Genomic DNA, 27,702 nt, shown 5'->3' with positions numbered 1-27,702 from the left:
GCTGTTGATTTTTATATGTTCTCATATCTGGCTACATGACTAAACTCTTATTTACTCAAACAATATTTAGTCAGTTTGCTTGGATTCTCTAGGCAGACAAATCATATTATCTTATACATAAAGTTTTATTATACTGATGAGGACAGTGTAATGTTGTGTAGTAGTAATAAAATATCTGAATAAAATATCTACTAAAAGCATTATAGGTGACCCATTTAAATTGTTTCATTTAAAGCAGATTGTTTTGGATAGTCCTTTAAAATTATACTTCATCAAAAGCTGCCCACTGAAATTAGGCACATGTGTGTGATACCCATTATTCTGTGGATAACAAAATATTTGAAAGTTTCCCAACTCTTAGATTGGCTTCTCTTCCAAAGTCTTAGAACCACTGTGTTTTCTCTGAACTTTTGAAAAATATCTGTCTAAAGTAAAGAGCACACACCTGACATTGCCGTGGCCTGGCTTGACAATGGAGTTCAGTTTCTTCAGGCTTCTCTTACGTTATTTCACAAGTCAGTTCTTTGGTCAGAATATAGTTCGTAATAACAGTTCTTTGTTATCACTTCTTTTTTGTCCTTTTTAGAATTCTGTCAGCAAAACAAAATAATTTTGGGGTTGCCTAACCTTTAAAAAGGAATTCAAGGGCGATTAAACATTTTTTGTGCTCATTTTGGTTGTGCTCTACAAAACCAGTTCTTCCCCCAAAACATAATGAGACATGCCTGGGAAGATTTATATAACACCATGCTTGTCCCAGAATTATTAAGAAAAAAAACTGTGAACAACATAAACAACCCACAATAGGGAATTAGTTATGTTGTGGTGCTTACCTATATGCTGGTGTAATATTCAGTCATTAAAAATAATTTTCTTAAAAATATGTAGGTACATGGGAAAACGCACATGTTACAGAAGGTGGAGAAAAGCAGGACTTATAACTATATGTATAATATATCCCATTTTATATAAAAAGTACATCCAGGGGCTTCCCTGGTGGTGCAGTGGTTGGGAGTCCGCCTGCCAATGCAGAGGACATGGGTTCGATCCCTGGTCCGGGAGGATCCCACATGCCGTGGAGCAGCTAAGCCCGTGCGCCACAACTACTGAGCCCGCGTGCCACAACTACTGAAGCCCGTGCGCCTAGAGCCTGTGCTCTGCAACAAGGGAAGCCACCGTAATGAGAAGCCCACACACTGCAACGGAGAGCAGCCCCTGCTCACCGCAGGTAAAGAAAGCCCGTGCGCAGCAACGAAGACCCAACACGGCCAAAAATAAATAAATTAAATAAATAATTAAAAAAAAAAAAAAAGTACATCCAGAGATAAATGGTTGCAAGGGAAGTTTGTATGTTAAAGAACTTAGTTCATTTTCATTTTTTCTTTTCTGATTTTTCTACAGTAAATTCATATTAATATAAAATAATATCCACAAGGTGATATACAAAGATAATTCAGCAGTGAGAAGACACAGTTTGTAGAGATACAGAGGCTTGAATTCTAGTCCTGCTTTTATCACACACTAGCTGTATCACCTTAACGTCTCATAGCCTTGGTTTCATCATTTGTAAAATAAACCTTGTGGGATACAATTATATATAAAGTGTTTCACAAATATGAGGGATTATTGGCACTTATCTTTTATTTGCAGATGGATGGCCTGTTTGCATATGATCTACTTCATACATTTGGGCAATTAAAGAAACAAGTAAACAAAGTTGGTATTTGTAATGCATTAAATGTGGAGCCTAAAAACGTCTGTCATTTCTAACCTTGCACCCTTGAGGTATCATTTGTTTCCAGGTTATGCCAAGGTCTTGAAGAAAACTGGAACTGAATAAAGACAGATAACATCCTGAAAAGGAATCCCCATATTGACTGTTCCCAGATATGTTGTAAAATTTTTATGAGCATGATCTGTGGGAAATGATGAGAGTCAAGTGGAAGGGAATAGTCAAAAACATACATTGTTGCATATTTTTGAAACAGACATATATGGTATGTCCATTGATAGTATCACTCCAAATACTGTTTCCTCAGTGACTTGGAAAAGGAGGGCAAAATGTAGGCCAGTCAGTTATGGTAGTCAATTCTAAACAGTTTAGGTTTTGCACCTGTGATAGCATTTTTTCCCCGTTTGCCAGTAAAGACACTGGGGAGAGCAAAATCCTGATTTTTATCCTGTTTGTTTAATGCTTATCATTCTGCTTACTATCTTTTAGTGACTACTCTGTTTCCAGCTGTCTAAACATTCTCTCACATTCCTGTCAGAAATGTGACTCGAGCTCAGGTTCAAGAAATGCAGTGTCCACTCCCTCATTGTTTTTTGGGTTTTTTTTTTGGCCACACTGTGAGGGGAATCTTAGTTCCCTGACCAGGGATCTAACCCAGGCCCTCAGCAGTGAGAGCACGGAGTCCTAACCACTGGACCGCCATGGAATTCCCCTCTCATTGTTTATTACTTTCTCAGCACGCTTTTAGTTAAGGTTTGAAATGATTAAACCAGTTAGCATTATTATATTTCAAATCCAAATCGTATGAGGAGTACTTCTCATTAATAGTGGGATCATCTCCTGATACACCAAATTCGATTATTACTTAATCTTATGATACAATGAATTTGAAAAGTAGACATTTAACTGGAGGTTAAGGCCTTTCTTTTCATCCATTGAAAAAACATTTCTGTAAACTCAGTTATGTGAGCTATTGTTTATTTATTGTGTATTAATATATTTCATTTGAGAATGCAACATCAAAATTTCTTATGAAGTATGATTCTAATAATATTACTGCATAGTATGAAATAATTACGTAGCTGTGTTCTTATGTATGAAATAAAGGGTGTTATGTGTAACCAGTGTAACCAGCTATCTTGGCAGCTTCTTTGTGAAAAATTTAAGTAAAAAATATCTGACCAGGCCTAGCATGAATTACCATTACTATCTTAGTTGTGGTCACATTAAGCTTAGTTTTGAAGAAGTACTTATTGAATCCAAAAAGAGGATCCTTGGAATTTCCCAGAAGTTTTACTGTTAATACTTTTAAAATCAGAATTCCTGTTATAATGTTAACTTGGGGAAATGAGGCCATTTAAATAACTAAGGAGGTCTTCCTACCTAAACTCTCATATTCTCCTTCTGGATGTTATGTGTTTATTTTTTTCTATGAGAAGGAATTTTCTTACAGGCTTCTTTTTTTTTAAAGGGACACCTTTAATTTTTTTAGTTAGAGGTTGAACAGTAAAATGTAGTTTAGTGAGCTGTAAATTTATAGATGTGTATATGAAGGTCTTGGAAAATATTGAGTGACTGTTATCCCAAGAACCTTCTACAACATTTCACCTTTGAGAGATCATTAAAATTAGTCACAGTAATGCTATGGACATCTTTTATTATTCTGTAATATTTTTATTATATTCACTGTATGTGTAAAGCATTTGAGAAAAGTAAGCATGAGTTGATTTTTCTAGTTTTAGCAGCAAAATATCTGATTGCTTATTTAAGTAATATATCTATTTGCTTACAAAAGTTAACTTGTTATTTGTGAACACTTCTCTGTGATGGGTACCTTTGATTTGAGAAATCAGTAAAGTTGGTTGAGTTGGAACTAACATAAAGAGATTTAGTTTAATCCTTACTGAAAACCTATAGTTTCATTTAAATTATGTGAAAATATATAGTTGTTATTCTATGGTATATAGCTTTTAGTACCGTTTGCCAAGCCTGATGAGCAGCTGTGATAATGAATGACAGACCTCTAAGAGAATGCGATTATTTGCTATTAATTCACAGAACTGATTCACTTTATATCTGAAGACTTGTTTGTCGAATGAGTAGACCTGATGACACAGGCTCTGTATCATTATATTATTTCATACCCAAGCTCAGACACGAGTATTTTGAAAGACACTTCTGGGTTTTGTTAAACCCAGAAGTTTAACCTGTTAAAACTCCCTGGTTCTGCCAAAGATTATACCTTTCTGCTACCTAAGTAGCTTAAGCCAAGGCTAGTTACACATTAACACTCATTCTTACTAGAATAGCAAGTCTCATACTTTGGGGGTCTCACACTTTATACTCTCACAGATGACTGAGAATCTGCAAAGAGTTTTGTTTATGTAGTTTTATCAATTTTAGTGTTAGAACTGACAACTAGAAAAATTTAAGCTGTTTATTTATTTTAAAAAGGACAGGGAAAAAAAAAGGACAGGAAACCATTGCATATTAAATAGCATATTTTTTGAAAAAATAATTGTACTTTCCATAACAAAAAAGATAGGGAAAAGAATGGTATTGTTTTATATTTTTGTAAATATCATTGATATTGGCTTAATAAAAGACAGCTGGATTCTCATACCTGCTTCTGCATTCGTGCTTTTACAGTACATTGTTTTGGTTGAAGTATATGAAGAAAATCAGGTCTCACGAATATGTAGTTGGAAAGAGGAGTATTTTTATAGCCTTTTCAGATACTTATGGAAACTCTTGTTTGAATACTACACCAACACTCAACAAATAATAATATCTTAAAGGCTAGTTGCAATGTAAGATATATAAATGCATCAATGAACTTTTTTTTACTCTGCTACGATAAAATATATTGGTTGGCTTTGCACTTTGAAAGATCTTTTATCCATGCATGATTTTATAACATCATGCATTAGTCACTTGGCAAATAGGGATCAATGAGTTATGCAGATATTCCAAATGTTGACACATATAGTATTTAAAATATTACATTAGTTAATAATGCTGTCATATTAATCAGGAACGCAAAGCTGTCAGGCTCATGATGGTGCTTGAAAGTTCATTTTATCATTGGTAACAAACAGTCTCAGATCTGTATCTTGAAGTGACAGGCCCATTTCATTCATTTGAGACAATGTCTACCAAATACATAAGACTATATAAACATTTTTGTCAGTTATTCTTTCAAGTAAAAAATGGTGTTCTTGGGGGAGAAAAGAGAACAGTTCAGCTCACAACTTAAACATCTACACAAGTAGTTTTTCACTAAACAACTGTAATACTTCTGTATGCAGCAAAAGTGCTTTATGTGTATTTACTCTTTGAAACAGAATACTGTATACTCAAGGGTCAAGTTACAATGAAATTAAAATGTTTATTGCTTCATCAAGGAAATTATTAACAGAAACTTTTTTTTTTTTTAAACTGCAAACGTGTAGCTTTGAAGAATACAGTGACTACAAGTATAGTTTGGTGCTGCTGCATTGATTACTGTTAAGTTACCAGCAACTTTACCCACCATTACTTTTCCACCATTAATGTAAATGTCAACAAAGTGAAAGAAACAACCAGTTCTTAGTACTAATATGATAATAGTTTTGACCACCGGGACTCCTGTGATTCTGTGTACCACACTTTGAGGGCTACTTTTCTAGAATGAAAAAGGCTTATGGTGGCCACAGGAAAGCCAAAGATGTAAAGTCATGGAACTTAGATAAATGAATTGTTGAGGGTGAAATATACATGTAAACAAATTGACAAGTCAACTTTTCTGTACCATGTTAGTAAAATATATAAGTTTAGTGCTATATATAGGAAGAAAAGGTTATTATAATTATTTATTATAATAAGAATGTATAAAATCGTTTGGAACACATGAGTGGAACTGCTTGATTCTTTGGTTTGGAGGAGGCTAGAGAAACTGGGGAGCTTCAGAGAAGACTTCACAGAATAAGTGATACTGAAGTGCTCAATAAATATTTGTTCAATGAATTACTATTTCAAAACACAAATGTAGAGAAAAATAGTTTCACTTAACTAATTAATGTGTCCTTAAGGTTTTCATGCTATTTCTTTATGTATTCCTTATGATGTCTGCTCAAGGAAATGAGTCTGGTAGAATTTTTCATTTGGTAGAGAAGCTATGAACGTGAATAATGTGTCTCTCTAAATGTAGGAAGTCATCCAAATATTACTTTTTTGATGTCTCTTTAGACTGAGTCAAGGAGTCAATGAGGCAATGAAAGGAGAGGCAGGAAAAAACTAGTAAAGAAGGGGAAAGAAAGTGTTATAGCTGTGATGATAGAAACTAAGATTAGGTCAATGGGGGTAATAATCATAATAACTAACACTTACCACGGAATTATATGGCAAAGGCTATTCTGAGTACTTTTCATGTGTTACCTTGTATGAGCGTCCCAAGAGTACTAGTAGATAGGTTCTAATATTCTGCCTTTTACAGATGAGGAAACTAAGGTACTGAGAGGTTAAATAAAGTGCTCCAAATTACACAGTTATTAAGCAGGGTAACAGAAGGCAATCTGGCACAGAGAGCTGCTGTATTGGTGAGCTCCTTTCTATTTCTATTCCATCTCTTCAACAATATTGTTATCCAGATATTTTTTTCTTCATGTTTTTAGAGATAGACTTTACTTTTTAGAATACTTTTAGATTCACAGCAAAATTGAGCAGGAAGTACGAAGAATTCACATATATTCTCTGTTCCCCAAACGCACAACTTTCCACAATATCAGTATGCCCCACCACAGTGGTACATTTGTTACAGTCAATGAATGAACTTACATTGGTCACATCATTATCAACCAAAGTCTGTAATTCACCTTAGGTTTCACTCTTAGTGTACATTCTAAAGGTTTTGAAAAATGCATAATAAAATGTATCCACAGTTACGGTATTATACAGAATAGTTTCACTGCTCTAAAAAGCCTCTAAGTTCTGCCTATTTATGTCTCCCCAACCCCAGGCAACTACTAATCTTTTTGCTCTCCATAGCTGTGCATTTTCCAGAATGTTAAGTAGTTGGAATTATACCACGTGTAGCCATTTCGGACTGGTGTGTTTCACTTGGTAATGCGCATTTACGTTTCCTCCATGTGTTTTCACGGCTTGATAGCTCATTCCTTTTTAGCACAATAAAGTATTCTGTCACCTGGATGTGCCTTCACCTACTGAAGGACATCTTGGTTACTTCCAAGTTTTGGCAATTATGAATAAAGCTGCTATAAACATCCATGTGCAGGTTTTTGTGTGAACATATGTTTTCAACTCCTTCGGGTAAATAGCTGAATTGTATGGTAAGAGTATGTTTACTTTTGTAAGAAACTGGTGCACTGTGTTCCAAAGTGGCTGTACCATTTTGCATTCCTACCAGCAATAAATAAGAATTCCTGTTGCTCTACATTCTTGCCAGCATTTGTCATTGTCATGTATTTTGGCCATTCTAATAGATATGTAATGGTATCTTGTTGTTTTAATTTGCTTCCTTTATGAAATATGATATTGAACATCTTTTCATTTGCTTATTTGCCACCTTTATATCTTTTTTGGAGAGGTATCTATTCAGATCTTTTGCCCCCTTTTTAATTGGGTTGTTCACTTTCTTATTGTTGAGTTTTAAAAACTCTTCGTATGTTTTAGATGACAGTACATTATCAGATATGTGTTTTGCAAATATTTTCTCCCAGTCCTTAGCTTGTCTTCTCATTTTCTTGACAGTGTCTTTCACAGAGCAGAAGTTTTAAATTTTAATGAAGTCTAGCTTATCAGTTATTCCTTTCCTGGTTCATGATTTTGGTGTTGTATTGAAAAAGTCATTGTGAAAACAAAGATCACCTAGGTTTTCTCCTTTGTCATCTTCTAGAAGTTTTATAGTTTTGTGTTCTACATTTAGGTGTATGGTCCACTTTGAGTTAATGTTTGTGAAGAGTGTAAGGTCTGTGTCTAGATTCATTTTCTTGTATATGAATATCTAGTTGGTCTAGCACCATTTGTTGAAAAGACTGTTTTTTCTCCATTGTATTGCTTTTGCTCTGTTGTCAAAGTTCAGTTGATTATATTTGTGTGGTCTGTTTCAGGGCTCACCATTCTGCTTAATTGATCTATTTGTCTTTTCGTTGACCGGTACCACACTGTCTTGATTACTGTAGCTTTATAATAAGTCTTGAAGTCAGATAGTGTCACTCTTACAACTTTGTTTTCCTTCAATATTGAGTTGGCTGTTCGGGGTCTTTTGCCTCTCCATATAAACTTTTTTTTTTTTTTTTTTTTTTATTTATTTATTTTTGGCTGTGTTGGCTCTTCGTTTCTCTGCGAAGGCTTTCCCTAATTGCGGCAAGTGGGGGCCACTCCTCATCGCAGTGCGCGGGCCTCTCACTCTCGTGGCCTCTCCCATTGCGGAGCACAGGCTCCAGACGCGCAGGCTCAGTAATTGTGACTCACGGGGCTAGTTGCTCTGCGGCACGTGGGATCTTCCCAGACCAGGGCTCGAACCCGTGTCCTCTGCATTGGCAGGCGGATTCTTAACCACTGCGCCACCAGGGAAGCCCCCATATAAACTTTAACATTAGTTTATCAACATCCATAAAATAACTTGCTGGAATTTTGTTTGGGATTGCATTGAATCTGTAGATCACACTGGGAAGAATTGAAACTTGACAATATTGAGTCTTCCTATTGATGAACATTGGAATTGCTCTCTCTTTCTCTCTACTTAGTTCTTTGATTTCTCATCAGAGTTTTGTGATTTTTCTTATATAGATCTTGTACATAATTTATTAGGTTTATACCTAAGTATTTCATTTTTGGGGGTGCTAATGTATGAAGATGGTATTGTGTTTTTAATTTCAAGTAACAGTTGATTGTTGGTGTATATAGGAAAGCAGTTGGCTTTTGTATATTAACCTTGTATCCTGGAAACTTGCTGGAATTGCTTATTACTTTCAGGTTTTCTACATAGACAGTCATGTCATTTGGGAACAAAGACAGTTACACATCTTCCTTCCTAATCTGTAAACCTTTTATTTCCTTGTTTTGGCTAATTGAATTAACTAGGACTTTCAGTGCAATTTAGAAAAGGTGTGGTAATAGGTGACATCCTTGCCCTGTTCCTAATCTTAGCTAGAAAGCTTCTAGTTTCTTATGGTTAAGTATGATGTTATCTGTAGGTTTTTGGTGAATGTTCTCTGTCATGTCAAGGAACTTCCCCTCTATGCTTAGTTTGCTGAGAGTTTTTATCATGAATCAGTGTTAGATTTTCTCAAATGCCTTTTCTGTATCTATTGATATGATCATGTACTTTTTCTTGTTTAGCTTCTTGATGTGATTAATTGACTTCAATGTTGAACCAGCCCTGCATACCCAAAATGAATCTTATTTGGTCATGGTTTGTAATTCTTTTCATACATTGCTACATTCAATTTGCAAATATTTTGTTGAGGATTTTTGCATCTGCATTCATGAGAGATATTGATGTATAGTTTTATTGTAATTTCTTTTTCTGGTTTTGGCATTGGGGTAATGCTGGCTTTATGGAATAAGTCAGGAAGTATTTCTTTGGCTTCAGTCTTCTGGAAGAGATTGTAGAGAATGTTTTAGTTTCATCCTTCAGTGTTTGGTAGAATTCACCATGAACCCATTGTGGCATGATACTTTCTATTTTGGAAGATTATTAATTATTGATTCATTTTCTTTAATAGATATAGGCCTATTCAGATTGTCTACTTCTTGTGTGTCTTATCAGATTATATCTTTCAAGAAATTGGTTCATTTCATCTAGATTATCAAATTTGTGGGCACAGAGTTATGCATAGTATTCCTTTATTATCTTTTTAATGACCACAGGATCTATAGTGATGTCCTGTCTTTCATTTCTGATATTAGTAATTTGTATCTTCTTTTTTGTTTTTATTTTGTCTGGCTAGAGACTTGTTGATTTTAATGTTTTTTTCAGAACTAGCTTTAGGTTTTGTTGCTTTTCTCTATTGATTTCCTGTAATAGATTTCACTGATTTCTGCTCTAACTTTATTATTTCTTTCCTTCTGTTTACTTTGGATTTAATTTGCTTTTCTTTTTCTAGTTTCCTAAGATAGAACTTAGATGACTGATTTTAGATTTTTCTTCTTCTCTATGAATTCAGTGCTATAAAATTCCCTCTAAGCAGTGCTTTTGCTGAATCCCACAAATGTTAAGCTGTATTTTCATTTTCATTTAATTAAAAATATTTGAAAATTTCTTTTGAGATTTTTGTCTTTGATCCATGTATTACTTAGAAGTGTGTTGTTTAATCTCTGAGTATTTGGGGATTTTCCAGCTATCTTTCTGTAATTGATTTTTAGTTTAATTTTATTGTGGTCTGGGACATGCATTATATGATTTCTATTCTTTTAAATACATTAAAGTGTATTTTATAGCCCAGAATGTGGTCTGTCTTGATGAACAAGATGTCTTTTTCATTGTACTGAATTGAAGAGTCTTAGATTAATGACGATATTTTAAAATAATTCTGTTTTCTGTCCATGGTAGGTACTGAGCACTTTATCTTCAGCTTATTTCATGATTTGTTCTAATGGTGAAAAGTTTTCATCTTAGTGCTCTGTTCCTACATGTGCCAACCCTGGTCTCAGAATGAGTGGCATCTGTGGAAAATCTAGCCTGTCTTCATAAAATGCATATGCACATTAGTGAAAGTATTCTACATCATGAATCTGCAAGTGATTTTTGAAAAATATTGGCTGAAGTAACATATCACATCTGGAATTTTTTTAAATGGGGAGACGTTGCTCAGGGATTTATAACTAATAAATTTACCTTATACTTTTAAGATGTGACAATTTTTTTTTTTTCTATCTCATTTAGTTTTGTCAGCCTGGAGGGTGGCAGCTGTCCAGAGAGAGGAAGCAACCAACGTTTTTTGTGGTGGTCCTGACAGATATTGACTCAGATCGACATTACTGCTCATGCCTAACCTTTTATGAGGCAGAGATCAATCTTCAGGTACAGCAACTTTTCTAGCCAAATTACAGCCAAAGAGACACCATTTAGGAATCTTTTTATTATGCCATATTTGTTTTTGTTAGAATAGCAAGTTTGAGTTCTATGAGCTACTTTAAAATGACTGAGGCACTATATTGTTGAAGAAGAGAGCAAGAAGGTAAAGTTATTGTCCAAGTTTAATTGTTCTTCTTTAAAATATTGTTCATAATCTGCATACTTCTAAGAATAGCATCTCTGCAAATTGGTTTATTAAGAAGATTTGTATCCTCTCATGATGAACCTGTGGTTTTTCCCTTCCAGTCTTTCTCCTGAGGTGTCTTTCACAGAATATAGAGCATTTAATCAGAATGTTTATAAATCACTTATCACAATGCTTGATATTATTTTTTAAGTGCTGAAGTAACTGTTAACTCATTATTATTAGTGGTGGTAGTATCAAAATGATGGGACTGACGTTAATAGACTAGAACTATAGAAATTAAAAATACTGGGTCTTTCAGAGAATTAGCTGGGGTTCTCTCAGTTTCAAACAACTGGATCTACTGTCTCTAATTTATTCAGAAAAGGATTTATGAGAAAGTATTGCGTAGTTTATGTAATTTCATGGGTAAGGGGTGAGCAGGGAACCAGTTCTGTTTACTAGGAACTGCCTAGCTTGGGGCTGTTCATACTTTTTCAACCTTTTATTACTATGATGTTGGGTACCAGACAATACAGCCTTCACAATAATCACACTAAAAACATCCATCCTCCCATGTGTGGCCACTGTCACACATTGGTGACTTCTGCTTTAAGTGTCATATGGGTTGTTTCCTTGTGTCAGATTGCATGCAGATCCCCCCCCCAAAGGAATCAGAAAAACTTTGTTGTTGTTGTTGTTTGTTTTGCTTTCAAGGCCTTATAGTATGAGAAGGAAACTATAAAACAGTTTGCAGGATGTTGAGTGAGCCAATTGCATTATCATCTGCTGTGCTTTCTGCTACATACAGATGAATGAGTATCACCACCAGGGAAAAGGATTGGCTTGCTTTCTGAAATGACCTCACAAAGGAGCATTTGTTATTTTTGTTATTTTAATTAAATGCCAAGATCTGAATTTTCTGGATGCAGAAATTTCATTTTTCAGTACAAGAGGAGACAAACCACCTCTCATGGTACAGACTCACATTGTCCAAGTTCATTAGACTGATGTATTAAAGCCAGCATGCTAGCTTTTAAATTTACAGTGATAAGTTAAAAGGTTATGTAGAACAAAATATACATTATCTATATTATCAGCACATTTTCTCCTTGTTGTCAGATCTTTGTGGGAAGCCATATCAAAATCAGAAGCATTTTTATTGTGGAATCAAACTAAGGAATATTTGATGTCAAATATTTAACACCTGCCAGATTAACACAGCCCATTGTTTATACAGTTGACCCTTGAACAACATGGGCTTGAACTGCACGGGTCCACTTATACGCAGATCTTTTTCAGTAACTATATACTGCAGTACTGCATGATCCATAGTTGGTTGAATATGTGGATGCAGAGGGCCAACCGTAAAGTTAATATGTGGATTTTCGACTGCACAGTGGGGTCGGCACCCCTAAACCCTGCATTGTTTGGGGCCAACTGTTTTTGAAATTAGGGCTTATGTTGTCAATTCAGACAGGGAACTTAGATGTCTATGATTCTAGTCATTTCTGTCCTGATTAGTGTTCGGGTGGATGTTGCCAACAAATAGCCAATCCAATTCCCATTTTGGTCAATTCAGTCTAAATAAGAATGTTCTCTTGTTGAGAGCCTTGCTATCTTTTTCAGGTGACCTGTCATTTCTCTGTTGATCTTTTGAACATAAGTCAGTGCTGAGAAGGCAGTATTTTCTTTTATTTCCATATTCTTGAGGGTACCTCTTTACAACTCCCTAGAATTATCTAATGAAACTAACTGTGATTATTTGGGTTCTTTTTCTTCTCTCCATCATTACCAACCCCTTACCGCCCAAATAAACTCACAGAAAAGTAATACATTAAGACAATGTAGGGGGTTCCAGTCCAAGATGGTGACATAGGAAGCTTCTGAACTCACGCCTATGGACACACTGAATCCACAGCTACACATGGAGCAATTTCTCCTGAAAGAAATCCAGAAACTAGCTGAGCAATTCCTATATAGCAGGCAAACGAGAACATACCCACACTGAAGTGAGTAGAAAAGGCTGAGATGCAGTCTCACCATAAATGTCCCCTGGCAGAGAGACGTGCGACTGAGAAGCAACTTACAACTTCCAGCTCCTCCCCTGAGGTGCGAAGGGTTTGGACCCAGCATCTAGCCCCCATCTTTTTAGACTTCCACTTGAGGTAAGGACCCAGAAACACCTAGCTCTGAAAAACAATGGGGCTTTTATTCATGAGACCCACCAGACTATAACAAGCAAAGAGTTCTTAATGGGTTTTCAAGGATTTGCCGTGACTCAGCATGGAGGAAGCAGGGAGAAACACCCATCTCTCAGTCTTTGCCTGAAAAATCCTGTTTGCATACTTTTTTTTTGTTTTTTTTACGGTACGCGGGCCTCTCAGTGTTGTGGCCTCTCCCGTTGCGGAGCACAGGCTCCGGACGCGCAGGCTCAGCAGCCATGGCTCACAGGCCCAGCCGCTCAGCGGCATGTGGGATCTTCCCGGATCGGGGCACGAACCTGTGTCCCCTGCATCGGCAGGCGGACTCTCAACCACTGCGCCACCAGGGAAGCCACGTGTTTGCATACTTTAAAAGCTACTGCCTGAGGGTCAGGTTTCTAACTTAGCACACATCTAGGAGCTAATTTTGATTCTCTTTGGGGACCAGGGATCTGGCAGGTGCCATCTCTGTTCCCTCTCTAGCCTGCTCCCGCTCACTGGTTTCTTCTTGGAAAGAGCTTGTGCACATGTCTGGCGCCCCAGATTTTGCAGCTGCTTCCCAAGGGACACACCCTTTTAAACCTTTGACTCTGTGGCCAACAGGACTTGAGCTCCCAGGTCCCACAGGACTGTAGCAAACGAAGTTCTTAACTGGCTATCCCCCAAGGCTCAGCACAGAGGGAGCAGACAGTAACACCCATCTCCCAGTCTCCACTGAAAGATACATATTTGCATACATTAAAAACTGCTACCTGAAGGTCTGGCTTCCAGTCCACCTGAATCTAGGTGCTGACTATGATCCTTCCCTTTGGAACACTATCAGGTATTGGTATACCCTCAACTATGGTGAGCACTAAGAATAAACTAGGCTGCTTGGACCATCATAAAGATTTGAGAGACAACCAAGAGCTAGGGCAGGTTTGAATAATAAGGTTCATCTCCTACAAGAGGCCACTCCTTCAGGACTAGGAGAGGTAGATGTTTTAAATAATGCATAGAAACCAACACAGAGAGTCAAGGAAAATGAAGAAATAGGAATATGTTCTAAATGAAAGAACAAGGTAAAACCTCAGAGAAAGACCTTAATGAAGTGGAGATAAGTGATTTACCTGATAAAGAGTTTAAAATCGTGGTCATAAAGATGCTGAGCTCAGGAGAAGAATGGATGAACAAAGAATTTCAACAAAGAAATAGAAAGTGTAAGAAAGTACCAAATAGAAGTCACAGAGCTGAAGAGTATAATAAGTGAACTGAAGAATACAATAGAGGGGTTCAATAGCGCACTACATGACACAGGAGAGAGGATCAGTTTACATGAGGACAGGACAGTGGAAATCATCTAATTAAAACAGAAAAATGAAAAAAATGGAAAAGAATAGAGATAGCTTAAGGGACTTATGAGATAACATCAAGCAAACCAACATTCGCATGGTAGGGGTCCCAGGAGGAGAAGAGAAAGAGAAAGGGGCAGAAAACTTACAAGAAGAAATAATGGCTGAAAACTTTCCTAACCTGGGGAAAGAAACAGATATTTAGATCCAGGAAGCCCAGAGAGTTCCAAATAAGATGATCCCAAAGAGGCCAACACCAAGACACATTATAATTAAAGTGTCAAAAGTTAAAGACAAAGAGAGAATCTTAAAACAGCAAGAGAAAAATAACTTGTTCATAAAAGGGAACCCTGATAAGACGATGATCAGAATTTTTAGCAGAAGCTTTGCAGGCCAGAGAAGAGTGGCAAGATTTATTCAAAGTGCTGAGAGAAAAAAAACTGTCCATTAAGGATATTCCACCTGGCAAGTTGTCCTTCAGAATCAAAGAAGAGAAGAAAGAGTTTTGCAGACAAGCAAAAGCTAAAGAAGCTAATCACCACTAGACTGGCCTTACAGGAAATGTTAAAGGGACTTCTTTAAGCTGAAATGAAAAGGTGCTAATTGGTAACAGGAAAACATATGAAAGTATAAATCTCACTTGTAATGGTAAATATATACTAAAATAAAGAATTTTGAAACAGCAAGGAAACAACAAATTGACAGTAGTAAATACATACTGATCAATAATTAATTTAAATGTAAAAGGACTAAATTTTCCAATCCAAAGATGTAGAGTGTCTGAATAGATTAAAAAAAAACAAAAAGACCTATAACAAAACTCACTTCAGCTTTAAGGACACACATTGACTGAAAATGAAGGGTAGAAAAAGATACTTCATGCAAATGGAAATCAAAAGAAAGCTAGGGTAGCTATACTTAATATAAGACAAAATGACTTTAAACTAAAAACTGTAATAAGAGACAAGGAAAGTCATTGTATAATGATAAAGTAGTCAACTCATCAAGAGAGTATAACACTTGTAAATATTTATGCATCTATTATCAGAGCACCTAAACATATAAAGCAAATCTGAAGGTAAAAATTGATAGCAATACAATAATAGTAGAAGACTTAAGGACTCCACATTTAACAATGGATAGATCGTCCGGACAGAAAATCAATACAGAAAACTGGATTTAAACAGTATGTGAGACCAGGTGGACCTAACAGACGTATATATAGAATCTTCCATACAACAGCAGCTGAATAAACATACTTCTCAAGCACATGTGGGACATTCTCCAGGATAGGTAATGTGTTAGGCCACAAAACAAGTCAATAAATTTAAGAAGATTGAAATCATATCAAGCTGCTTTTCCAGCCACAAAAGTATAGTACTAGAAATAATTACAAGAAGAGAACTGGAAAATTTACAAATATGTGGAGGTTAAACAACATTCTATTGAATGGGTCAAAGAATAAACTAAAAGGAATAAAATACCTTAAGACAAATGAAAATGCAAATACAGCATACCAGAATTTATTGGCTAAAGCAAAAGCAAAAGCAGATATAAGGGTGAAATTTATAGCAGTTAACACCTACATTAAGAAAAGAGTAAAATCTCAAATAAGCAACTTGAGTTTATACCTGAAGGAGCTAGAAGAAGAAGAACAAACTAAGCCCAAAATTAATAGAATGAAGGAAGTAACAAATATCAGAGTGGAAATAAATGAAACAGAATAAAAAGACAATAGAAAAAAAACCAGTGAAACAAAGAGTTGTTTTTTTTTTTGAAAAGGTAAATTGACAAACTTTTAGCTATACTCAGCAGGATAAAAAGGGAAAGGACTCAAATAAAATTAGACATGAAAGAGGAAATGTTAGATTTGATACCACAAAAATACAAAGACTCATAAGACTACTATGAAAAAACACACACCAACAAATTGGACAACCTAGAGGAAATGAATAAATTCCTACTAACATACAACCTACCAAGTCTGAATTATGAAGAAATATAAAATATGAACAGACCAATAGTAGTAAAGATATTAAATTGGTAATCAAAAACATCCTACCAAGGAAAAATCGAGGACCAGATGACTTTACTTGTCAACTCTGCTACACATTTAAAGAAGAATTAATAACAATCCTTCTCAAATTCTTCACCCACCAAAAAAAAGAGAAGAGGAGGAAACACCTTCAAACTCATTTTACAAGGCCAGCATTACACTGATACCAAAGACAGACATGGGCACTACAAGAAAAGGAAACTACAGGCCCTGATGAACATAGATGCAAAAATTCTCAACAAAATAAAGGCAAAATAATAAATAAATAAATAAAGGCAAACCAAATTCAGCAATACATTAAAAGGATCATACACCATGATCAAGTGGGGTTTATTCCTGGATGCAGGGTTCAACATATGCAGATCAATGAATGTGATCCACCACATTGACAAAATAAAAGGATGAAATTCGTATGATCTTCTTAATTGATGCAAAGAAATCTGTCAAAATTCAACATCCATTCATGATAAAACTCTCAACAAACTGCGTATAGAGTGAACATACTTAAGCATCATAAAAGCCCTTTATGACAAGTCCACAGCTAACATCATACTCAGTGAAAAGCTGAAAGTTTTTCCTCTAATATCCAGTACTAGTCAAGAATGCCCACTCTTGCTACTGTTATTCAACATAGTATTGGATGTCCTAGCTAAAAGAATTTGTCAAGAAAAAGAAATATAAGCCATTCAAATCAGAAAGGAAGAAATAAAACTGTCTCTATTTGTTGATGACATGATATTACATATAAAAAATCCTAAAGACTACAAAAAAACTGTTAGCACTAACAAAGGAATTCTGTAAAGTCGCAGGATACAAAATTGATAAAAATCAATTGAGTTCCTATACACTAACAACAAATCATCAGGAAGAGAAATTAAGAATATAGTCCTATTTATAATTGCATGAAAAAGAATAAATACCTGGGTATAACTTTACCAAGGAGGTAAAAGATCTGTATCCTGAAAACTGTATGACATTAATGAAATAAATTGAAGAAGACACATATAAATGGAAAGATACCCCATGCTAATGGATTGGAAGACATAATAATGTTGAAATGTCCATACAGCTCTAAGAAATTTACAGATATGGTACAGTCCCTATCGAAAGTTCAATGGCATATTTCACAGAAATAAAGAATCCTAAAATTCATATGGAACCACAAAATACTCTGAATAGCCAAAGTATTCTTGAGAAAGAAGGTTAAAGGTGGAGTCACACTTCCTAATATCAAAGTGTATTACAAAATTTTATTAATCAAACCATATGGTATTGGCATAACAACAGACATGTAGATCAATAAAACAGAATACAGAGCCCAGAAATAAACCCATGTGTATATAGTCAATTAATTTGCAACAGAGGAGCCAAGGATATACAGTGGCAAAAAGATAGTCAATTTGATAAATGGTGTTTGGAAAATTGGACAGCTATATGCAAAAACAAACAAAAAACCAGGATCCCTATCTTATACCATACACAACAATAAATTCAAAATGGATTAAAGATTTGAATGTAAGGCCTGAAACTGAGTAAGTTCTAAAAGAAAACTTAAGGGGTGAGCTCCTTAACAAAGGTCTTGCCAATGACTTTTGGCAAAAATAAGTGGGACTGCATGAAACTAAAAGCCTTCTGCACAGCAAAGGAAACTATCAACAAAATCAAAAAGCAACCTGCTGAATGGGAGAAAATATTTGCAAACCACATATCTGTTAAGAGGTTAATATCCAAAATATATAAAGAACTCATGCAACTCAATAGCAAAAAACCAAACAATCCAATTTTTAAATGAGAAAGGACTTGAATAGACATTTCCCCAAAAAAGTCATACAACAGGTACATGAAAAGGTGCTCAACATCACTAATCATCAGGGAAATGGAAATCAGCACCGTAATGAGATATCACCTCATACCTGTTAGAATGGCAGTTTTCAAAAAGATAAGAGGTAACAAGTGTAGTCAAGGCTGTAGGTAGAAGGGAACCCTTGTGAACTGTTGGTGGAAATGTGAATTGGTGCAACCACTATGGAAAATGGTATGGAGGTTCTTAAAAAAATTAAAAATAGAACTGCGTTATGATCCAGTAATCCCACTTCTGGGTATGTATCCAAAGGAAATGAAAACGGTATCGAAGAGTTATTTGCACTCCCATGTTCATTGCAGCATTATTGACAATAGCCAAGATATGGCAACAAGCTAAGTGTCCATCAACAGTTGAATGGATAAAGATGTTTTATATACATGCATAATACATATGCACAACAGATATATATTTCATACATACATACACACAATGGAACATTCAGTCATAAGAAAGAAGGAAATCCTACTGTTTATAACAACATGGATGGTTATGCTAAGTGAAATAAGTCAGAGGGTGACAAATACTGTGTGGTATCATTTATATGTAGAATCTTAACAACAAAAAAAAGTTAAACTCAAGAGAAATAGAGAGTGGAATGGTGGTCACCAGGGGCTGAAGCTTTCAAGAAATAGGGAGAGGTTGGTAAAAGAATACAGACTTTCAGCCATAAGATTAATAAGGTCTGAGGATCTCTAGTAAAACATGATGACTACAGTTGATAGCACTGTATTGTATGATTGAAATTTACTAAGAGCGTAGATCTTAAATGTTTTCATCTCCCCCCCACACACACACAAAGTATCTAAGGTGATGGATGTATTAAATAACTGGATGGAGGATACCTTTAACAGTGTATCCATATGTCATATCACCACTCTAAATATCTTAAAATGTTGTCAATTATACCTCTATAAACCTGATTAAAAAAAGACAGTTTAGCAGGTGTAAAGAGATTCTAGGAAGCCCAATTAAACTTACAGAAATCAATACAGGATGACATTATAGAAGGCATTTTTGGAGCGGTTCTCGGAATTCTTGGATATTTTTCAAACTTTTCATTTGGAAATAATTTCAAACTTACAGAAAAGTTACAAGAATATTGCAAACATCTATATACCCTTTACCTATGTTTGCCCATTTAAAATATTTTGTCCCATTTCTTTATTATCATAGATATTAATTCTCTTTAATAGAACCCCTCCTTCCCTTACTCCCTCTTTCTCCTTACACACACACACACACACACACACACACACATACACACAGAAAGTTTTTTCAGAACTATTTGAGACAAATTTGTGTGCATCATTTCCCTTTGCCCTAAAGTCTTCAGTGTATGTTTCATAGGAATAAGTATTTTCTTATGTAAACATAGTATGGTTATCAATATCAGAAAATCGATATCAATATTATACCTTTATCTCATCTACCATCCATTCAATTTTGTCATTTGACCTAATGCTCCTTATGCTCCGCCCCCCCTTTTGGTCTTCCAGTACAGGATGTAATTTAAAATTCTGTATTGCATTTAATTATCTTTTGTCTGTCTTCATCTGGAATAGTTGCTCAGCCTTTGACATTTTCAAATAATGCAGGTCCCAATGCCCCTTTTAAATAGAATGCTTAATATTTTTTGTTTTTCTGATGTCTCTCACTTTAGGTTCAGGTTATACATCAGTAATTGGATTACTACCAACATTTGGAATACTAAGTGTATGTCCTACTAAGGGCACACATCTGGAAGTACACAATGTCTGTCTGCTACCCACCTGCCTTACTGATGCTGTTCTTTTTGAGTACCTAGTCTGGTGATTGTCAGATATCTCCATTGTATAGTTGCTATTTTTTTTCTTTGCTTGCAACTAATAAGCCGTGACTGATAAGATACTTTAAGACTATGCAAATATTCTACTACTCATTAATTATCCCCCCTGCCAGATTCAGCATTTAGTGATGATTCTTGCCTGTGCCAATTTTTATTATGATGGTTGCAAAATGATTATTTTCCAACTATGCACACTCTCTACCTGTACCTTTACCAGTCAGCAGTTGACATTTTACGTTTTCTGTCTTGTCTATCTATGTGAGTTATAGATTCATGTATTCCAGTTTCTTTTTTCTTCAGTAGTATATAATTAATGGTTTTTACTGTTTTAATGCACAGATTGTCCAAGATTTGACCAGTGGGCAACCCTTCAGAGTGGTTCCTGTGTTCTCTTGACAAGCCCCATCAGGGTTTTTTTTAGCATTTTTAAACTTTCTTGCATAACAAGCTGATCCAGGATCATCTTTTTCCTTCCCTTCCTCAGCCTTGAAATCAGCCAATTCTCCAAGGAGCCCTGGCTCATTTGAGTATGGAATAATATTAAAAACCAAGATTAGGGGCTTCCCTGGTGGTGCGGTGGTTGAGAGTCTGCCTGCCAATGCAGGGGACACGGGTTTGTGCCCCGGTCCAGGAAGATCCCACATGCCGCGGAGTGGCTAGGCCCGTGAGCCATGGCCGCTGAGCCTGCGCGTCTGGAGCCTATGCTCCACAACGGGAGATGCCACAACAGTGAGAAGCCCGCGTACCGCAACAAAACAAAACAAAACAAAAACAAAAAACAAGATTAGGGTTCTTGTATATTTGGAATCAATGTTTCAAAATTATTTTTCTTTTTAGCTCAGATACTTTCCTATTTGCCATTTTAACTGGACCAAAACATTGTCATTTATTTAGTATTTACAATCACCTTACAGAAAGTTAGAGTCTGCCTCATATGAGTTTTTTAAGATTCTGAAAATGTAAATAAGTTTTAAGAGTTCTGGCTCCTATATAAGTTCACTTAGGTAGTAGATGCTAGCCAGAATTATGTAACAGCTTTTCTGTATGAAGAACAGAGAGATAATATCTTTTGGAATTGGTCCCAAAATTGGTAAAAATAATGAGGTAATATTTGAAAAAGATAATATTAAAGCCCAGATGATGTTCCTTTCTAGGTCATCATTAATGTTGTTCCCATTTTCGATGTGAACAGTTAGTTATGTACTTTTAAAAAAATGTGTTTTTCCACGCCGCGGAGCAACTGGGCCCGTGAGCCACAGCTACTGAGCCTGCGCGTCTGGAGCCTGTGCTCCGCAACAAGAGAGGCCGCGATAGTGAGAGGCCCGCGTGCCGTGATGAAGAGTGGCCCCCGCTTGCCACAACGAAGAGAAAACCCTCACACAGAAATGAAGACCCAACACAGACATAAATTAATTAATTTTTTTTTTTTTTTTTTTTTTTGCGGTACGCGGGCCTCTCACTGTTGTGGCCTCTCCCATTGTGGAGCGCAGGCTCAGCGGCCATGGCTCACAGGCTCAGCCGCTCCGCGGCATGTGGGATCCTCCCGGACCGGGGCACGAACCCGTGTCCCCTGCATCGGCAGGTGGACTCTCAACCACTGCGCCACCAGGGAAGCCCTAAAAATATTTTTTAAAAATGTGTTTTTCTCTTATTTTTGGATATCATCAATTCAAAAATAGATCTTTTAATTCTCATTTGGTGTGAATTACTTCATACCAAATATACTATGGCACATTATTTGGAAGCCTAAAGAAGAGGAACTTAGGGATACAAACTATCCAAAGTATAATTGTGCAACTTTAAAAATGTTGGCTCTTATCTCTCTAAGATACAGTAACACTGTCAAAAATCACAAGCATTAAACTTTTGATAACATATTCCCGGAATTACCCAACTAGGCAATGTGATTATAAAATTTTTTAAGTAATCAGTAAAATATGATAGATGTGACGTTGCTTTATATGACTTACCTTAAAAAATGATAGACCTGTCTAAATTTTTTATTTAGTTGTATCACTTTGGAGTCTTTTAATGTGTTTGTAAACGTGTTTATGAGCCAATAATGATGCAGTTCAGACTAAAGACATTTTGGTATGTTAGCAAACGAAATGTGATCAAAGAAAAGGGGTGAAATGAATGAATGTACTTCGGAATAACATTGACATATAGTAGGTGCACAATGAAGGTTTTATTTTCATTTTTTTATTATGGAAATTCTGAAGCAAATAGAAAATTTAAGTGAGTAGTATAATAAATCCGATTACACTTGACCCAGCTTTAAAAATTACCAGCATTTTGTCAATCTTTTAAAATCTAAATCCTTGATTTTTTTTTTTTTTTTTTAGGGAGAGACATTTAAAAGCAAACCCCAGATACCATATTTCACCTGCAAATATTTTAGTATGTATCTCTAACTGGTAAAATCTTCTTTAGATTACCAATCTGCCATTATAATTTTTAACAAAATTAATTACAATTTTGAATAACCCCTTAATATTATCTGATATCCAACTTACATATTTTTAAATTAAAAAAATTGTCTCAAAAATGTCTTGGTTTATTCAAACAAGTTCCACACATTGTATTTGGTTGATATTTCTTAACTTCTTTCTGTCTGTAACAGTCCCTCTTCTGGGGGTGGTAGAAGAACTGGGTCATTTGTCCTGTGGAATGCTCTGTATTCTGGATTTGGCTGATTAATTCTCCATGTTATTTTTTAACTTGTACCTCTACTCTCTATAGTTTCCATAAAGTAATATTTAGATCTAGAGGCTTAATTGGATTCACGTTCAATTTTTAAAGCAAAAATTGTACTGTACTTCCTATTGTGTTACATCAAGATGAACTTATTTTCTGGTTGTCCTACTTTTAGTAATTTATGATTGATTTGTGGGTTTGGGGTAGTGCCAGCCTTTGACTTAATAGTTTGGGATCTATTGATGATCATTGCCTAAATACATTATTTCAGTAGGAATTGCAAAAGATAATTTCCTCATACTATTATTCCTGCTGCATTTATTGACTGAAATTCAACTATTAAAAAGAACTTTCATTGACCACAGTTTGATAGAGAAGACAGTTGTTTCCCCTTATTTTTAAAAATTTTCAAAATAGTAGATTGGTACCCTAGCAATCTTCAGTAGTGACCAATTAAAAAATTATCATGTGAACTCATGGATTTTTGTGTATTTGTTGAGTTTCATTCAGCTGCGATTTTTATTTATTTTGATCTGTCTTTGACAGATTCTTTACTTTTTGACTAAGATGAATAGTCTTATTTTGTACATTTTTCTGGCCCAAATATAGAACGTCATTTCTCCAGGGAGTCCTGGTTTCCTTTACTAGAAAATAGTATTTAATAAGTTCTTGATTGCATAAATGAATTATGAACACTGGTATGATGCTTAGTACAGTGTCTGGCATGTAGAATATATGTTACAGTTATTGTTTTCTTTTATATTCTCATATTAATTAGCCTAGAACTGTGGTTCTTAAAGTGCGGTCCCTGGATCAGCAGTATCACTGGGGAATTTCTTAGAAATGTAAATTCTCAGAACTGAATCAGAAATTTTACGGGTGAGACCGAAAAATCTATTTTAGCAAGCCCTCCGTGATTTTGTTGCACAGTGAAGTGTGAGAACCACTGGTCCAAAGTAGAAGTTCCTAACTCATCTGGTGCAAATGGGCCACAGGCATGCTGAATGTTTTCTTAGGGCAGCTGTAAAGCACCCTAGCTCCCAGCAGTCTTGTCCATTTTCTAATCTTTTCAAATCTTATTTTACTTTATGAAATGTGAGAATTAAACAGATGTTAAGTATAATAATATATTTATGAAATAAACATTGTATTAACCTAGCCTCCTAAGGATATAGAACACAGGAATATATACATATTTCAGTTTTGTACATTTTCTGTCCCAAAATAGCTTGTGACAGCCTTTCTCACCATGTGTTCCATAGGGCACTAGGTCCTCTTGATGGTCTGTAATAAAGCGGGTTTCAGTGGTCCAGTAAGTTGGAGAAATAATTTATATTATATCTCCTTTGCTTGGCATTGTAGAAATAATATTTGCATATCAAAGTCTGAAAAATCCTGCAGTAAAGAAACCTTTTTAACTTGGCTTTAACTTACTGTTTCCAAAATGTTTTGATTAGATCTTTTTGGCTAAGCAGTATCTGTTAGCTTCCAGCAGAAAACACTTTGGAAAATGCTGCCTTATGAGTATACTTTTTTTAAAAAATTACAGACTATGCACCACTTAAAATTACGGAGCTTTCTGGGTGAATGTATAGTAACCCTGCAAATGAATTTGTCCTACCTTTGGAATACTGTAGCACACAGGAGCTGCTGAAGGGGGAAATATCAGGATATTCTCTTTGCTAGAGGTAAACTGGATTCTGAACTGAAGACTAGTGGCCTGATTTGTCTGAAGCCTTGTTATCCTAAAATTTGTATGTTTCATGTAGTCGTTATTTTCCAGACCAATGCAAGGATAAACTAGGTTTTGTCATATAGATGTGTCAACATGATTAAGGGATTATTTGGCAAGAAATGAAGAAGTTTGCTGGGGGAACTGTAGACCTTACAGAATTTTGCAACTACTTAAAACTTATTTCCAATTTTGGAAAATCTTAAAGTCCTTAAATTGCTTAACTGAGGCAACTCTATATAATGGTACACTGTAATAAATTACTTACTTTTCAAAAAGGAAATGCAGAACTGGAAGTTTTTTACTTGCATAATTCCTTTCATCCTCCTTTTAAAATGAGTGTTTAACAAAATTTTGTAGGGAGAGTTAGTATGAAACAGTGCTGTTGAAAATGAACTTAGCACAGATGATATTGGGTGCAACTAGTCTTTTCAAGATAGAATAGACAGGAATCAAGCATCAGGAGTACAACAGAGATGAGACTGAAGTATTTGACCTGAGTGATAGGACAAGCTTCTTAAAGATTGTGCCTATCTGCTATATGGAGTCATTCCGTAAAGTCAGTATTCTAATAATTTTTAGCATTTTGATCTTAGGATATATTTAAAAGGCAATAGTACTTTAAGGAAAGATTGCTATGGTGGGTACTAATATATCCCATATTATTGAAGCATGAAGACTATGAGAGCTACATCGAATGTAAACTACATAGAAGCTGGGAATCCCACTAGCAGATGTGGTCCTTAGTAACAATAGGTAGAAAAAATATCAATAAATGGGCAAGTTGTGGCATGTGCTTATGATAACGTATAAGAGATAAGGTCACATTACAAGTCGGTGTGAGGCAGTTCAGTAAACAGTATTTAAGGTAAATTTGTATCTTTAATGGGACCTACTAAAACCAAGGAATAATCTTAGCTTAGAAGAAGGCTTGTAAATATTGTTCAATGAGATAATATACGTGAAAATGTTTTATACTATAAAATGTTAAATTTCCAATCATTATTACAATATCTGTTACATTTGTGTCCTGTGTTTTTGATTTCCTGCTTATTGTTAAGTTTCTCACATCTTTTCGACATGTGAAAATCTGTCATTGTAAAATGCAAAACAAAGTTAGTATCACTACATAGTTATTACATAAAAGGTATTCTAGCAGCTATAAAGAAGAGGCACTATTCCCTTACATGATATATTACTTATAGAAAAATTTAACCAAAACTACGTCATTACTATCTCCTGGAATAAGCCTTATTATAAACAAGAATTTTTAGTTTTTTAAATCACAGCAGTACATTTTGGTTTGAAAAAAAGGAATATGAACTTTCTCTAAACTTGGGACATTGTATTCTTACAGGAGAGCTATTGGAATTAAGAATAACAGCATCTTATGATTTATAGCACATTTACAAAGTAAAGGTCAAAATCTATAATAAAAAGTGATGTAAAGACTATGGCTGAGTCCCTTTGCTGTGCACCTGAAGCTATCACACCATTGTTAATTAGCTATACTCCAATATAAAATAAAAAGTTAAAAAGAGATGTAAAGAAAAATGGAATTGGGCTTCCCTGGTGGTGCAATAAGAACCCGCCTGCCAGTGCAGGGGACACAGGTTGAAGCCCTGGTCTGGGAAGATCCCACATGCCACGGAGCAACTAAGCCCGTGTGCCGCAACTACTGATCCTGCATTCTAGAGCCTGTGAGCCACTACTGAGCCCACCTGCCACAACTACTGAAGCCTGCGCACCTAGACCCCGTGCTCTGCAACAAGGGAAGCCACCGCAATAAGAAGCCTGCACACTGCAATGAAGAGTAGCCCCTGCTTGCGGCAACTAGAGAAAGCCCTCACTCAGCAATGAAGACCCGAAGCAGCCAAAAATAAAATAAAGAAAAAAAGAAAAAAAAATTTTTTTAATTAAAAAAAAAAGAAAAATGGAATTATTTTTATTTAATATTGATTAACATTATATCGGACCTTTTTTCTTTCTTGTTAATAATTATTCCAGTTAGTGAATATTTAATAAAAGGATAGCTTTAAGAAATGACCAATGCATTCTATTTTATGTTTAGGTTAATGCAGGTTAATGGTCATTTATATGAAATGGTTATGCACTTACTCAAGCTGACTTCTCACGGTACTCTAGGGCATGTATCACAATCTCATAAAATTGTGGATAGCTTTATCTCTTTCAGGAATTTCAGTCATTCTTTTGTCCTGAAAGGACAAAATTTGTTAGTAATCCGTAAAGAATATGATTCATTAAGTGTGGAAATCTTTGGTAAATTCATATTCATCACATTTTTATTATTTCTAAGAATTCCAGGAACCACCCAACCTAATTTTAGCTTTTGCTTTGTAACAAATGAAAATCTTTCAAGAGCATATGGATCTTATCACACATAATAAAAAGTAAACAGATATTTCCCTTTGGAAATGTGCATTCCATAGACATCTAATACTTGGTTATATTTCACTGTATAGAAACTATACGGGCTCCAAAGGAGACAGAAATACAGTTCTTGGCCTCCACAAGTAGGGGGAAAAAGCTTCCCTTGGTAAAATACCCAGAAAACTATTCTAAGAAAATTCATTCCTGCATGAATGCAGTGAACAAATACTAAGTAAGTATGAAACTATGTGGCCAGCTCTTGGTTTAGTAACCGGGAAATTACCAGTGAACAAAACAGAAATCCTGGTCTTTGTGGAGCACATTCTAGTGGAGGAGATAAACCAGAAAACAAAGATAAGTGAAATAGATAATATGTTGTCATGCCATGGAGAAAAATAAAATATATTTTATTTTTATTAAGGAAGGGGATATAGGGAGTGTTAGGGTATTGCAGTTTCAAGTAGGGTGCCAACAAAGGCTTAAACAGAGCAGAAGTTTACTTGAATGAAGACCCAAGGGAGATGAGGGAATTATTTATTGTATCTGTTCCAGGCAAAGGAATAACAAAGTTCTTGAGACCCTTATGTGGGAGCATGCCCAGCATGTTTGAGGAGCAGCAAGGAAGCAAAGTGGGGCTAAAGAGGAACAGAGGAGACTAAAGGAAGCT

General features: G+C 35.5%; 1 protein-coding gene across 4 annotated transcripts in view; it reads left to right on the top strand.

Annotated features, from left to right (window-relative positions):
- The window catches only part of SBF2 (SET binding factor 2), a 459,215-nt gene that overhangs the window by 194,327 nt on the left and 237,186 nt on the right, over positions 1-27,702 (top strand). For all 4 annotated transcript variants that reach the window (XM_065882548.1, XM_065882549.1, XM_065882546.1 and 1 more), the window contains one exon: positions 10,620-10,757. In XM_065882548.1, the coding sequence (XP_065738620.1) occupies positions 10,620-10,757 (138 nt within the window). The remainder of the gene's footprint in view (positions 1-10,619; positions 10,758-27,702) is intronic.

Source organism: Phocoena phocoena, chromosome 8 (genome assembly GCF_963924675.1).
Source record: "Phocoena phocoena chromosome 8, mPhoPho1.1, whole genome shotgun sequence".
Classification (NCBI taxonomy): Eukaryota; Metazoa; Chordata; class Mammalia; order Artiodactyla; family Phocoenidae; genus Phocoena; species Phocoena phocoena.
Note: the sequence above shows the minus strand (reverse complement) of the source record. Positions and strands in the feature narration are given on the sequence as shown.